Source organism: Capra hircus, chromosome 26 (assembly GCF_001704415.2).
Source record: "Capra hircus breed San Clemente chromosome 26, ASM170441v1, whole genome shotgun sequence".
NCBI classification, from domain to species: domain Eukaryota; kingdom Metazoa; phylum Chordata; class Mammalia; order Artiodactyla; family Bovidae; genus Capra; species Capra hircus.
The window spans coordinates 42,163,695-42,179,423 of NC_030833.1; the positions used below are offsets into that span (position 1 = coordinate 42,163,695).

Sequence of the window (15,729 nt, forward strand, 5' to 3'; positions counted from 1 at the left end):
CCTCAAAAAAATAAAATAAACCCCCTCCCTCATGTGGATCTTCTATCATGGATTTTAGCTAACAGGGCCTGAGTTTCTAAACTGCTTATTAGATATGAACCTTGTCTGGACTTCTGTGAACCCTCTGGAACTGCTTGTAAAAACTGTGTGTGGGGGCCTACGTGGGTGTACTCATGTGCAGAACTTTCTTATCCTTTTAGAAGAATTCCTTTGGTGGTCTATTGACCCTTCTCAGAAAAATGTTTTTAAATGCACAAAATAAAACACACAGGATTGCAAAGGAAAAAATGAATTACAGTTAGCAATTTTAAAAAAAATTACAGGGCGGTAATAAATGTACTTCTTTATCAGGATATTAAATAAAAAAATACTGATGTTTAGATGGGTAGCTATGATAATTATCTTATTTTCAGAGAAATAAAGAACACAAATTTTCAAGACATCAGAAACATAAGCATCAAACTATGGGATCTGAAAATATCTGTGTCTTCTATTGTTGACATAATCACAAGCACTATTAATAATGTGATGATTTGTTGTCTGTGATCATCATTGAAGGAAGTGATAAATTTCTATTATAGGTTATAAAAATAATTTCTCCATCCAAGTTTACAACCCTCCTAAGTCCTCTAGACTCTAGATGAAGAACATCTGATCTACATCTTTCTCCAACTTCAGGGGGTTTGCTGATAAGCCTTCAGCAAGGACAAATCATTAGACCACAAAGCACTTAATAAGCATTTTCAGGATTGGTTTCCATAAGGTCCTACAGACACAAAGCCCTGGAAAGTCATAGAACAGTCAGGAAAAGGGGAAGAGTTCTCTGAGATGAGACCATAAGGAATGCTCTGTGAGTTTCTGGAGCTAAAGTTTCAATACATCTTATTTTTAATTTAATATACATATATTTTAAAAACATTTTTATTTACAGTATTTATTGAATTTATGACAATATTGCTTCCGCTTTATGTTTTGGATATTTTTGTCCATGAGGCATATATGATCTTAGTTCCCTGACCAGAGATCAAACCCATACCCACTATATTGGAAGGCGAAGTCTGGACTGTTAGGTAAGTCCCTTTAATATATGTTTTAATGTTTTTAATATATGTGTCATGTTTAATATATGTTCACGACTTACTAGATCCATCAAGCATAGCAAAGCCTCACTTCTGAGTAGATGTGAAAAAGGAAAGAGAAAACAACGCAGGGGCATAAAGTGAGTGATACCAAGCACAAAACTGGCACAAAAATAGAAAATGAGTCACAAACCCACTTCCGAGCTCTCTGGCAGGCATCTTGAAGCGGACTGACCTGGACAGTCATGGAGTATACAGGTCCCAAAGGATTATACAAAAAAAAAAAAAAAACCCTCAGAAAAAATACCACCTTTCTGCTACTGATACTAAGACTGAATAGAAATTTCTTCCACAGATCTTTATGAAGAGTATATCATGTGTTGTAATTAATGAACAATATTTTCAATGATATCATCAAAGGAGACATAACAATGAGTTCCCCAGAACTTTTTAAAAATCGTTCTTAGCTTACAGGTTATACCAAAATTGTCTGGGCTGGATTTGGCCACAGGGCTGAATTTCTTAACTCCTGGTCTATGGGATCAAGTTAGATATCTCCTTGACTCTTGTGTCCTTCACTTTCCTCAAGCCCCTGTCTGTATCAGCTTCTTAAGGTAATAACTCTTTCTGTACGTTATAGCAGCTACACACAGATCCAAGCAGGGTGCTGTCATGTAGACATACTTCAAAATTTTTATGTCTCATGGAAATAAGAAGGTGATCCAGCATTAATCAGCAGAAAAGAAATGATTTAGTTTCCAGTCTCATTAAAATAAACACATACATCACATCAAAATAAAGGTAGAAAAATTTTACCGTATAACCTTCTCTATTTCAGGGATCACATGCTAGTTTTGCAGGTGAATGTTAAAAAAAAGAAAAAGAGTATAATTAGCTGAATCACTTAATTCATCTATTATAGTGTTTACAGCACCAGCTCTCAAAATGAAAATGAGGCCATATCGTGTTTCACAGCACACAGTTATCTTGGTCCCAATAAGAAAGACTTCATTCCAAATATCATTCAGGTGTCCCTGGGCATCTGTCTGTTCTGAGACAAAATGAAGTACTAGGCCACTAAACTCACCAAACTTGGGTTATCTCTGTTATTATATGGGCTCATAAGCAGGCCTTAGGGAATATTTAACATCACTTTATTTTAGTAAAGATTTATAATACGTTTACCCACCTATTCCAGAGAGTTGCTAGGATAATTAAAAAGAATTTATGAAAAAGCCTTGATGAGCATGATGAAAGAAAGGTATCATGAATACCCAGAGGAACCTCGCAGTAATTCTGGGAGGTGGCAATTACCCTCATGGAAACACAACGCATATCAAGTGGAGTCCCCTAGAAATGTGTAACTACCTTCAGAAGATGCTCTGAACCACACAAGTACAGTGTTCAGCACAGGTCTTAGCTGCCCTTCTAAATACTAGCCCTGCAAGTGTTCCACTGAAGGCTGTGTTTCATTACCTTGGTGTATTTTCTTCATATTCTTTTGCAATTTGTTCTGGTAATGAGGCTGTGTATATGACACAGGCCCCTTGAACCATGAAAGATTAAACTTCTGTGCTGAGCTGGGGAAATGTCAGTGAAACCTCTAGTACGTCCAGAGAACAGGCCCGTAGCTTGTGGGGCTTTGGGAACTTGTAACTCATGAATGCTCAACTGTGCAGCTCCCACATAATGAATAAGGCCAGGTCTAGAGTTACATGTAAGTCACTGTGATTATTTCTAAGGACACTTATTCCTGAGTGTATGCATTCACCCACTAGAACACTGAAGCTTTGTATTATTGAGGTGAAACGCTGGGTTCAGTTCCAAACACTACCATTCTAAAAATGGCTGCAGAGCCTCCTCCAGACTAACATTTATTGCCTCTTAACAGCATTTGCTCAAATCCACATCTTTTAAAGACTACACACAACATTCCGAAAAGCCCCTGAGAAGTCACTTTCAAAGCGACCACCTCATCTTCTCGGTTTCTTCCCTGCCTTCATCTGCATCCACAAAGACAGTTAATGTGTATGTTTCAATCATCAGAATAATCTTCATTTTGACAATTGTAGCGTACCTGACATCTGTTACATTAACAGATGTAAGAGAAAGGAAAGATTGAAAACAGGGCATTAGAATTAGGAGGGAGTCAGCCCTGACACTTGCACTGGTACGTCCTAAGGCAAGTTATTTCCTATCAGTAAGCTTTACTGCTCTCAACTATAAAATGGGGATAAGAACATCAACTACTCCATAGGTTACTATGAGGAGGACATGAGGGACTGCATCAAAAGTCCCTGAATAAACGCTTATTCCCTCCTCCTATTTAGAAACCTAGCTGGACCAACAAGTTTCCTTCCTCAGCCTTGAGGGATCTAGCTGCCATATGACCCTGCAATCCCACTCCCAGGCATATACCCAGAGGAAACATGATCTGAAAGGATGCGTGCAGCCCAATGTTCATTGCAGCACTGTTTACAACAGCCAAGCCATAGAAGCAACACAAACGCCCATTGACAGAGGACCGGGTAAAGAAGACGTGGTGCATGCATACAATGGAGTATTATTCAGCCATTAAAAAGGGTGAAATAAGGCCATCTGCAGCCACGTGGACGGACCTAGAGAGTGTCATGTCGAGTGAAATAAGTCAGAGAATAAGAAATATCGCTATGACATCCCCTATACACAGAATCTAAAAAGAAATGATACAAATGAACTTCTCTATGAAACAGACTCACAGACTTAGAGCATGAATTTATGGTTGCTGGGGAAAAGGGTGGGAGGAAGGGATAGTTAGGGAATTGGGGATGGACATGTACATACCGTTATATTTTAAATGGATAACCAATAAGGTCCTACTGCATAGCACAGGGAACTTTGCTCAATGTTATGTGGAAGCCTGGATGGGAGGAGAGTTTGGGGGAGAATGGATACATGTATATGTATGGCTGAGTCTCTTTGCTGTCTACCTGAAACTATCACGATATTATTAGTTGGCTATATTCCAATATAAGATACTTTCAAATTTTTAACTTTGAAGAAAATCATTTCAAAAATGAAAAGAAAGGGGGAGATAACACATATTCTCTATTCTTTCTTCAAAGAGACTTTAAAATGTTTGGTGTATTTGAGAGCTAAGAAAAATGCTTGTATAAAGGGAAATCTCTGAAGTTTTATCGTTTTAGGATGTTCATGTTGTTGTCAATGAAATGGAGATTTGAGTGAAAATAAAATAAAAGGAATACATATCATAGCGTGAAGTGTAAAGGACTTATTAAACCAGAGCCTTAACACTGAGAAGAAAATAAAAGAAACCAGGTGTTCATTATGACCGGATTTTTCCATTCACTGAATAGCTAAGCAGAGACAACACATCCTTTAGACAGAATTTTGTATCCAAGGTGTTTCACACTGTGAAGCAATGGATTTTGTGGTTTAATTTCTATGTTGTCACTACCACTCCTGTTATTTAAATAAGGTTGTTTAGTCACTAAGTTGTCTCCAACTCTCTTGAGACCCCATGGACTGTAAGCCCACTGGGCTCCTCTGTCCATGGGATTTCCCAGGCAAGAACAGCAGAATGGGTTACCATTTCCTTCTCCAGGGGATCTTCCCAAGCCAGGGATTGAACCCAAGTCTCCTGTTTGGCAGGCAGTTTCTTTACCGCTGAGCCACCTGGGAGTCCCCTTTAAATAAAGTCGCCAAGTCGTGTTTGACTCTTTTGCGATCTCCCCACTAGGCTCCTCTGTGGATAGAATTCTCCAGGCAAGAATACGGGAGTGGGTTGCCATTTCCTTCTCCTTTAAATGAGGTAAACTCTCTCTACTAAAGGACTTCCATCTCAGCCCCTACAATCACGGGCAGCCAATGCCGCTCTCTTCCCTGTGAGCATGGGCCCTGGCCTCTTAACACAATGGTCTTCTGACAACCAGAATCCAGGCCCTCCTAGAAGCGGTCCCTGAGGCTATGGCTCAGGATTGCTGAAATCTTAAACTTTTCCAACCGATGATGACAGAATGAGACAAACTCCCCAAAACACTTCTTCCAAACATCTTGGAAACTGTCACTCACGATCTCACAATTTCCAGGCACTCCTTATTGGTCCCCAGTGAAAACGGAAGCATTATCCGGTTTGCCAACATCCTTAAGCCTTGACTTCCAGCTAGGTCAAATTTTTATTTTGTGAAAAACACACGGGTGGCCTGGTTTCCTTTTATCATCGACAAATCACAGTTACAACTTGGCTCAGGTATTAGGAGCTTTAGTGGAAACAAATCATTCCGTTCACATTTGTTGAATACTGACCCAGTGGTAAAACTAGGCAATAAAAACTATTACCCCTACTTGTTGAGTCTGAGCACAATGAAAATTTACTTTCCAATTATTCGCTTTACGTCACCATAAGAAAAGAAACGTGTGTGACAGCAAGGGTAACGTGCATTTGCACACATGTGCCATTTCCTCTTTTTACAGAAGTGCTGGGGAATGTCTCTTAATAGAATTCATTATTACTATCTTGAGATATTAGCAGGAGGCTGCCAAAATATTTTACAAATGAAACAGTAGTATATTACTAGTTGCCTAATCCTACTGCGTTTGCTTCTTGGCGTTTGTCTCATTCCCTCTATGAAATAAACAACTTCTTAACCACAGAGCAGCTAATAAGATTTTAGCTTCTCCTGCGGGGAACTCTCTAAAGCCTTATTTCGGTTAAATGAGTTCCCTCCTGACTATTTGCTCACCAACTTCCTTCAGGAGACCGTGAGGGCTACTTGAGTTAATGCAGAGGCAAAGCCTGCCGCATCATTAGGGCTCAATGCAGAGCTAAGCCACAACAGAGTAGGAATTTTCTAACAAAACATGTTCTAAAAATCGAAACTCCTGGTAAATATGCAAATCCCATAGAGAGAATTTTAATATCTATGTTTCATTAGTTCTCAGGTGCACGGTGAATTTAAACACAATAGAGGAATGCAAGCTTTTTAATTTTTTTTTTTTAGTAACTACTTAAAGCATTGTTGTATTAGCGGCACAAGGGCCCAACAGCTGTACTTATTCATACTATTTAGGAAAAGAATATTGGAACTCAGCAATTTAGTTAGATTTAGCTGGCTGGACCACATAGTTATATGTAACCAACTTCGTGAACTTAGGAAACAATGGAAATGAAGGGATTAAGAGATAAAACTGGAAATTCTACAACCAGAACTGAGGATTCAATGTACAACTGAATTTGCCTCAAATTTGCCTCATATAAATTTATCTGTATTCCACACTATGTAATCATTACTATCTTTTTTCTCTTTTTTTTGATAAAATGGTTAAACTGCTTGAGAAGGCTTAAGAAAGAGTGAGTGAGGTTGAGGAGTTTAAGAGGGTATAAGTTGAATTTTCTAAAGAGAAACAGACTGGACCATCAAACATATTCCAAAATGGTCAATTACATTTTTTTCTTTTTTAAAAGAATTATGTATTCATTCATTTTGGCCATGCCTCACAGCATGTGGGATCTTAGGTTCCCTGGCTAGGGATCAAACCTGTGTCCCCTGCAGCGGCAGCATGGAGTCTTAACCACTGGACCAACAGGGTAGTCCTTCCTCTTTCAAACACTTCTCTCTGGTCCATGCTTTCTATCTTCAGAATATCAGAACAAGATGCTAAAGCTAATTTAAAGTGTAACTGTGATTCACTGATAACCAACTTGGAAGTTTTTTTTTTTTTTTAATGTAAAATATTTCCCAGTATGTAAAAGAAAAGACAGAGCTACAGAAAATGGGTAGGGCCTCTTTTCAAGGGCATGCAAAAAAAGAGAAAAGTGCTAGGCCTTTAGTTACATGAGCAGAGTTCCAGCTCATTGGTGGTATCACCACCAGCTGGCCAGGAAGACAGTCATGTGCCTCAGCAAAGCTCTGTGTATCAACCTGTATGGCTTGAAGATGGGCTCTTCATTTTCCTCCCAGAAGGAAAATGCTAGGGGTCTTGGGGAAAAAATACATTTTTAAAGTAGGAACAACTTGAATAAAAAGTAAGTAATTTAAATTTTTAATTTGGGGGAGAAAAAGATTTTTTTAAATGTATGAAAAATCAGTTGAGAATTTTATTGCTTTTGGCTCAAGGCCACTGTAATACTGACTGGGCAGAAGGTTGAAAGAATATAAAGTTTGTGGGCGGGGTGTTGCAATTAGAAAAACGTAAATGCTATGCTTACAGTAGCTTAAAGACAGTATTTGAACAATCTAAAAAACTATAATTAACGAATATAAGGCTTTGGTAGCTCTGGTAAATTATGGCAAGCACAGGTCCTAGTTGGGTATTTAAAAAATATCTGTTGAGTAAATGAAGTGAAGAAATTCATAAGTGAGGATCAGACAGGAAAGAAAAAGAAAGGTTTTCAGAGCCCTTGAAGGAAAACAAATGGGATTATAGTAGAGGACCAAGAAGTTAATTCAGGGTTTTAACAGTAGGAAATATATAAAAATAAAAATCATCACCAACATCTTAGTTGCTTATTTTGCTATAAGTTGAGAAAAGACAAATTACCCACAAATAAATGTTTGGGAACGGTATAGATGAATGAAGTAATGGAGACAGAATCTTCACTGTAGGTGGTTTAAGTCTCCAAACAAAGTCTGCAAATAATTTTTCGAGCCCACACTTGGCACACATTAAAAAGAAAAGAAAAAGTAATTGTACTATTAGACTGAACATAGATGCTTGGTAGATAAAAATCCGTGTTTTTATAACAAAACATACAAAGATGTTAACTATATATTTAAAACAAGTACTAACCTAGCATAGAAATGATCATTTTTCATTATTAGCATTTGATATATTTTAGGGAAGTTTTATAACAGGTAACTTTTTTTTTTTTTGGCCAAAATTTGGTGCTAGACAGATTGAGCTTGCCATGTTTACGCTGCAGTCATGTTTTCACAATACCAGTAATAGCAAAATCCACTTCAAGAGTAAAAGTAAAGTGCAGAAAGAGCTTCTGATTAGATTTTAAAGGAAGTCACATCAGCCAACTGATGAAAGTCAGTTTACACACCACGTATTATCAGAGGCAACTTAGAGGTCAGGTTTTAACACAATGGTTCTTTTGCAGATAGAAAAAGATATTTCCATCTTGTGTGCCAATTTATTCTAAATTGAAAAGAAATATTTAATCATCAAAAGGCACGAAAGAGGAACAAGAAGACCACATTTGTAAGGAACCCAATGCTAATGCTAAATAACCTTTCTGGAAAAGCTCTGTTTAACATTTATTAGAAGCAGAAGGAGCTCAAATGCCAGTGTGAGCCTGAGAAGGGGAGCGGTGTTCTGGGCCTGGCGCTGGGCTTGGGGGACGAGGAGTCAGCTAGCTTTGGGGACTCTGAAAGGAGGGGGCACTGGTTGTGCTTCTGATCTTTGACAGACCCCCTAGGGAGAAGGGACAGGGATAGACTCGAGCAGCCCCTAGAGCTGCTCAAAGTCCCAGCGTGGTCACACCAGAGTAGGAGCACAGCTCTCTCCCTTCTGGAAGTCAGGGGACAACATCAAATATCTTCGATAGCCTTACCGAGTTACCCCAAGAGTTGCAGTGTAGTGACCTCAGGGTACCCACAAGAGCATGGGAGAAGCAAAGAGAGGTGTTGAACTGAAGGGGCTTTCAGACAGGAATGCCCTTGAGCTGGACCAACAGCTGAGGATGAGACAGGACAATGCACAGCTCTAAGGATGTCCATATGGGCAGAAACTCTAAGATAAGGTGAGCACCAACCCTCTCTCCCTCTAGCCCAGACTTTAGCACTTTGTAGGGGAAAAAAGGATTCAATTAAATATATCTGACTAGCAACCCAACTTAAGGTTACTTGTTCTGAAAGTACTCCTTTTATAAGTGTTATAGGTATAAGGGAAAGGTATGATATATGCATCCTGCTGCTGCTAAGTCGCTTCAGTCGTGTCCGACTCTGTGCGACCCCACAGACAGCAGCCCACCAGGCTCCCCCGTCCCTGGGACTCTCCAGGCAACAATACTGGAGTGAGTTGCCATTTCCTTCTCCAATGCATGAAAGTGAAAAGTGAAAGTGAAGTTGCTCAGTCGTCTCTGACTCCTAGCGACCCCATGGACTGCAGCCTACCAGGCTCCTCCGTCCATGGGATTTGCCAGGCAAGAGTACTGGAGTGGGTTGCCATTGCCTTCTCCATATACACATCATAAGTTAATGATAATCAGGAATCGAGAAAAGGCAGAGATTTTTGTTTCCACCAATGCTGGTTTTAGGTTAAACCATGCAATCTTTCCATAAAAACAAATTTAAAATGCAGTTTATGAGGACTTCCCTAATAGTCCAGCGGTTAAAACTTCCCCTTCCAATGCAGCGGCTGTGGGTTCAGTCCCTGGTTAGAGAGCTAAGATCTCATATGCCTTGTGGCAAAAAGACCAACACATAAAACAGAAGCAATACTGTTACAAATTCAATAAAGGCTTCAGAAAAATTAAAAAATAAAATTCAGGTTATAATATAAAATAACCTAATTAGAAACATCAAATAGCCAATAAGATAGTAAGGAACCACCTGGCCAAAATCTGCAGGAAAGCAAGAACCTCAGATGTAAGCAAGCACAAGGGGCTTCTGTCCTACCAGGGGCAGATCTGCACTGATTTTAACAACCTTGCAGCGGAGGTGAAAGAGACAAGAAAGCCTCGAACATACGCAAGTGGGGAGAATGAAAAGGCTGCTGTCTGCCCTAGGCTGAGGTTCCTAAGAGTCACTCCCTAAAAATAAGAGTGAACCAGAATTAAGTCACTTCCCACTCCAAGAGACTGCAGGGACGGCTGCCTTGACACTGAAGGGGTACAAAAGGGGTAGGGTGGGGGGTAGGTGGTTCATGAGGACTTGCCTGCACAAGTTGGTCCCTGTGTGTAAAAGTGCAACTCAAACTCTCATCACCTGGGTGGTCTAAAAAACTTTAGATGGTACCTGGAAGACCCCTGGAGAAGGAAATGGCAACCCACTCCAGTATTCTTGCCTGGAGAATCCCATGGACAGAGGAGCCTGGCGGGCTACAGTCCACAGGGTCACAAAGAGTCGGACACGACTGAGTGACTTCACTTTCTTTCTTTAGGTTAAAGGGGGCTTCCCAAGTGGCTCAGTGAATAAAGAATCTGCCTGCATTGCAGGAGATACAGGGGACGCGGATTTGATCCCCAGAGTTGGGAAGATCCCCTGGAGAAGGGCAGGGCAACCCACTCCAGTATTCTTTCCTGGAGAATCCCAAAGGAGTGCCCGAGTAGTAGCGTCACCAGGCATCTGGCAGAAACAAAAGTAACTCCTCTGGGGTGGGGTTTGGAGGTATTCACTCTCAGCCTCAAGAATCCCTGCAGGTAAGTTTTCAGTGGTACTGATGGATTTCCAGGCAAAAATGAGCCAGCACATGAGAGCAGACAGATAAGAGGGGCTGGGAGAAATCTAACAATAGAGATGTCCAAAAGCAAATTCATGCATGAATCAATTTTATAGCCTAATATGGAAAAAATATTTATTGAGCACCTATTCAGTGCCAGGCTGTATGTAGGATTGCTGAGATAACATGCCATTTCACTTGCCATGAGCAAAGCACCCAAGTGATGAAAGGTTAGTTGAAATGGCATTACATGTATGTTTATTTACTTTCCCTTTCTGTGTTTTCTGAAGACTTCCAAACACAAAGACAGTGCCCATTATTATTTAGTGACAGGTTTTGAAATAAACAGTAATCTAAGGCCAAGGTTGACATCACGGATTCCTTTCTCGGACTCTCATCCCCTCAGGTTTGCAGGTTTGAGTTCAGTCTAATTACCCCTAGGCAAACCAGATAACCACGTACACTAACAGGAAGACAAAGGGCTGAAAGATAAAGATAACTATCTCAGAGATACAAAACTCATAGTTAGCTACATTTATCTTTAACGGCAAAAGTCCAAAGAGATGATCGTGGAATAACAGCATGAATCGGACAACATTAATTTTAAGATAAATCTGGAAATAGCTGAAGGTGCAGGAAGGGTGGAGAGAAGTTGGTATAATATTTACTTATATATAGATTGCCTTTCTTGGCCAAGGTTGTTGACAAAATCTTGCTGATTATTTGGGTTTCTCTGGTAAGCCTGCACTAATTATTGACCTTTATCTTCTATTCAGTTTTTACAACTAGAATTCAAGTCGTCACCACTTCTGTATTTGTTTGCTGTCATTAGCTATTCTGATGGCTGTCATTTACTGAGCCTTTGGAATGGTCTGACCTGTACATTCTTCTCCTTGCTGGGAAAACCAAGACAATATAGTATAATTAAAAAATGGTAACAGTAGCGACTGCATATGGGTCTAGGGCTGAGTGAGACAGTGTTTAGGGGCTATTTGCTCCTCACAGCAACTGTAAGGGGCAAGTCATTATGGATGAGAAAATGTATGGGCCTGAGAAACAGAGAGACTAAAGGGACAGGAACTTCACAGTTGGACAAACTGGAATTTAGTTCCCCAACCAGGGATCGAACATGTGCCCCTTGCAATGCAAGCTTGGAGTCTTAACCACTGGATCCCTGTTGAAGTCCCTGGACAAACTTGAATTTAAATCCTGAACTGCTGCTGGCATTTCTCCTCTCCTAGAGGTGAGGCTCCATTTTCTGGGTAAAGGCTGCTGTAAGGATGAGGCAAAGGGCCTGGCCTCTGGGAAGTACTTGTTTCTCCTTCCTTCTAGTTGGAAATTCATGTCTTGCCTCACACAGTATCTTCAAATAGTTTTAAAAGTAGCCACTTCCAGGAAAATAATGTGATATTATACAGAATCTTTAAAATAATAAAAGATGAATAATGGCTTACATTTGTGGGGAGTTTTAACGTTTCAATAGCTCTTCACTCCCTCCCAAACACTGGCTTCTTTGACCCTTTAGGAAATACTTTAATATCTCAGTTGACTTTCTCAGAGTTTTCAGATTGGTTGTCTCCAGGACATAATAACATTGTCTGTGGACCTTGAAAAATGCTAAATGCTTCAAGAAGAAAGGACCAGACCTTTGCGTCTCTTTCCACCCTCTGGCTGCTGTCTGCCTCCTTCCTTCTCCTGGGATCGATGTGTGTGTCAAGGGGATGGGAGGTGGCCAAGTTTGGAGGGAAGTCAAGGGTAGCGGGGAGGGCTGTGACACCCAGCTGTCTTTGGTTTCCATGGTAAAGATGCCTAACACAGCAGGAATGTACTACCTTCCTTCATAACAGAACTTTTCCTTTTTTTATTTTTTCAAGTTTGTGAGAAAATCATCTTACATTCTCACATTTAAACCACAACTACTTACTCTTCTTAGAGTGGTCTGAACTGAAAGGCTATATTCATCCAGAGAGTGAGGCAAAAAAAAAAAAAATATATATATATATATATATATCCGGGGACAATGTGTTTGTCCTAGTAGACTGTCTGGCACACAGTAGGGGCTCAACAAATATTTAGAGTGACTGCAGTCACTGGGGTGTGAATTGACATCCTCAGTTGACAATATAGAAAATAAGGCAATGATTTCTGTGAGTTTCTGAAAAAGATCAGAAACTCAGATCACAGACTCACTTCCAGGAAAGCTTCCTAGGACAGCAAGACTCATTTTTCAAATAATTGATTAGTTCAGAGGTCGCACATGTGGGCAGATTTTGTTTTGGCCTGCAAAGTTTCAAAACACAGTTTGCGGTAACATTTAAAGCTTGAGAGATTTCAGCTGCATTTACAGCTGCCTCGTTTTACCCAATAGTATCTATCTGGCACTTTGGGGGACTTTGTACTGGTCCCCTGCGTTATAATCATGTCAGCTATATAAAAGTTCCCAAGTCGTGCTATTAATTTAATCCTATGCAGAACACACACCTCAAATTTAAAAAATAGAGGGTTCTAAAAGCCTCTTGATGAAAGTCAAAGTGGAAAGTGAGGAAGTTAGCTTAAAGCTCAACATTCAGAAAACGAAGATCATGGCACCAGGTCCCATCACTTCATGGGAAATAGATGGGGAAACAGTGGAAACAGTATCAGACTTTATTTTTGGGGGCTCCCAAATCACTGCGGATGGTGATTGCAGCCATGAAATCAAAAGACACTTACTCCTTGGAAGAAAAGTTATGACCAACCTAGATAGTATATTCAAAAGCAGAGACATTACTTTGCCGACTAAGGTCCGTCTAGTCAAGGCTATGGTTTCTCCTGTGGTCGTGTATGGATGTGAGAGTTGGACTGTGAAGAAGGCTGAGCGTCAAAGAATTGATGCTTTTGAACTGTGGTGTTGGAGAAGACTCTTGAGAGTCCCTTGGACTCCAAGGAGACCCAACCAGTCCATTCTGAAGGAGATCAACCGTGGGATTTCTTTGGAAGGAATGATGCTAAAACTGAAACTCCAGTACTTTGGCCACCTCATGCGAAGAGTTGGCTCATTGGAAAAGACTCTGATGCTGGGAGAGATTGAGGGCAGGAGGAGCAGGGGACGACAGAGGATGAGATGGCTGGATGGCATCACTGACTCGACGGAGGTGAATCTGAGTGAACTCCGGGAGTTGGTGATGGACAGGGAGGCCTGGCGTGCTGCGATTCATGGGGTCGCACAGAGTCAGACACGACTGAGCGACTGAACTGAACTGAAGTGAAATGAGTAAATACAAAAATAAAATCTTCTGGTCCTCAAGTTTCTCACTCTCTCTGTCTGTGCAGTTGCCATGATTTGTGTGTAAAGCCCCTGTTTTCAAGCCTTTCACTTCACAGGCTCTTGCTGACTGGAGGCAAGAAAGGGAGAGACCACTTGCCCCTTCATTACTGATGCTTAAGAAAGCAATCTCATTTGGAAGGAATTCTTGATGCTGGAGGTAATAATTGAAACCTCACTGATATAAAAAGCTACTAAGTGCCTCAGCAGCTTGTCGCTTAGAAGACACCATTTAGAATGTTACAGAAATTAATACAATTAAATAGGAATAAAACACAAGTGATTTGCACTTCAGTGTTTTCAAATATAATACCAAGAGACTCCCCACTTTAAAATCTCTCCTATAAAGGGCAACGGAATCCTGACCGTTCTCCCTTCTCAAATAGATCCCTCCTTCCTCCTGGACCTTCCTGAGGGTTGTGTGGTCCCTGAAACCACAGAGCCCCCATCTCCTTTCCCTTGCTGCTCAAGCCCACACTCCTAGCCCCTGTGTGCCCCCTCCACTCCCCTTCCCCAATTTACGTTTTGTCATCTCTTCTGCCACAAAAACACCTCAAAGAGATTTCAGTGATAAGTATAAGCAGTAAAACATTTATTGACCACCTACTATGTGCCAAGCACAAGTCTGTTTGAGAGAGGTCAGCCCCTTCCCTGACCTCCATAATCACCTGAGGTTTTCAGTCTGGTAGTTAAAAAAAGATGAGTGTTCAGCCATCAGAGGCTGGCTTGCACACCACCCCTGGTGTGGCCCCAATGCTGTCTATACGAGGTTCTTTCCAGCTTTAAAAGAGTCTCTGATCATCACTGCCATTTTTAAGGATGCAGAATTTACAGGAGCCCCTATCACTAAGTGGGAATGGAACTTTTCAACAACCGTCTACTTCCTACAAATGGGGGTGACCTGGATTCATTGTGGATAAACCTGAACCGCCTCAAAACAGTCCGCTCATTTCACTCCCCCAGGCTGAGGAGCCCCCGCGCCACCCCACCCATGGCTGAACTTAAGGTGCCATCCTATCCCAACTAGCAGCTAGAACTCTGCCGGTGTGTAGAAAGGCAATTTCCCTCCCTCGTCTAGACAGCCGTAGTTTTCCCTTTATGAACGTCTGTCACTCAAGTCCGCTCCGAGGAGGTTCCGTGGACAAAACCCCAGTGACTGTCCCTGAGTGTCGCCAGCGTCCAGATCTGGCAGGACCGGGGTCCCCTCAGGCCCTCAACCCCCAGCGCTTGGACCCGTGCGGAGTCCATTCAGAAGAAAAGACGGGTCCAGAAAAAGTTCCCGGGGGAAGAAAGGAAATTTCCCATCTCTGGACCTGTCTGGATGGGGGCCCATGCTCCTGCTCCGGAGGTCTAGCCCGGCCGCGACGACCCCACCGGGCGCAGGCTCCCCGCGGCGCGGGGCGGGGAGGGACTGCCCCGCGAGGGCTGCCCCGGGAATCCCGGCTGCGCCTCTCCCGCCGGCCTCCCTCCACCCCTTCCTCCTGCCCAGCCTCCGCGCCCGGGCTGCTCGCCTCCTCCCGGGCAGGACGGGATCCGAGCGTCCGGGGCCGAGAGCGGAGGAGGGCGGCAGGCGAAGCAGCCTACCGTCTTCTGCTTCTTGACCTCGGACATGCTGGCTGGCTACGGCGGTGCCCGGCGCGCTGGAACTCGGAGCCCAGCCCTGGAGCGGAGGCGCTAGGACGCTCGGGCGGCGGCGGCGGCTGCCGGACTCCCGGGGAAGGAGGTATAAAAAGGCTCCGCAGACACGTCGCACTTCCCTTGACCGGCCCCCTCCTCCCCCTCCTCCCGCCGCGCTCCTCTCCGCCCCGTCGGCTCCGCCAGCAGCGCCCAGCCCAGGGTACCCCGCCGCCGCCTGGGCGGGGTCCCGGGCCCGGCCCCCGACTCCCGGGAGCGGCTCCGCTGGGCCCGCCGAGGCTGGAGGCAGGACCTTGCAGCCGAAGGCGCGGACAGACACGCCCC

The 15,729-nt window shown here is 42.6% G+C and overlaps 1 protein-coding gene across 2 annotated transcripts in view; it reads right to left on the bottom strand.

The window, feature by feature from the left end:
• Nucleotides 1-15,497, bottom strand: part of PAPSS2 (3'-phosphoadenosine 5'-phosphosulfate synthase 2) — a 101,704-nt gene extending 86,207 nt beyond the window's left edge. For both annotated transcript variants that reach the window (XM_018041299.1, XM_018041298.1), the window contains exon 1: nt 15,355-15,497. In XM_018041299.1, coding sequence (XP_017896788.1) covers nt 15,355-15,381 — 27 coding nt within the window. In that variant the 5' untranslated portion in view covers nt 15,382-15,497. The remainder of the gene's footprint in view (nt 1-15,354) is intronic.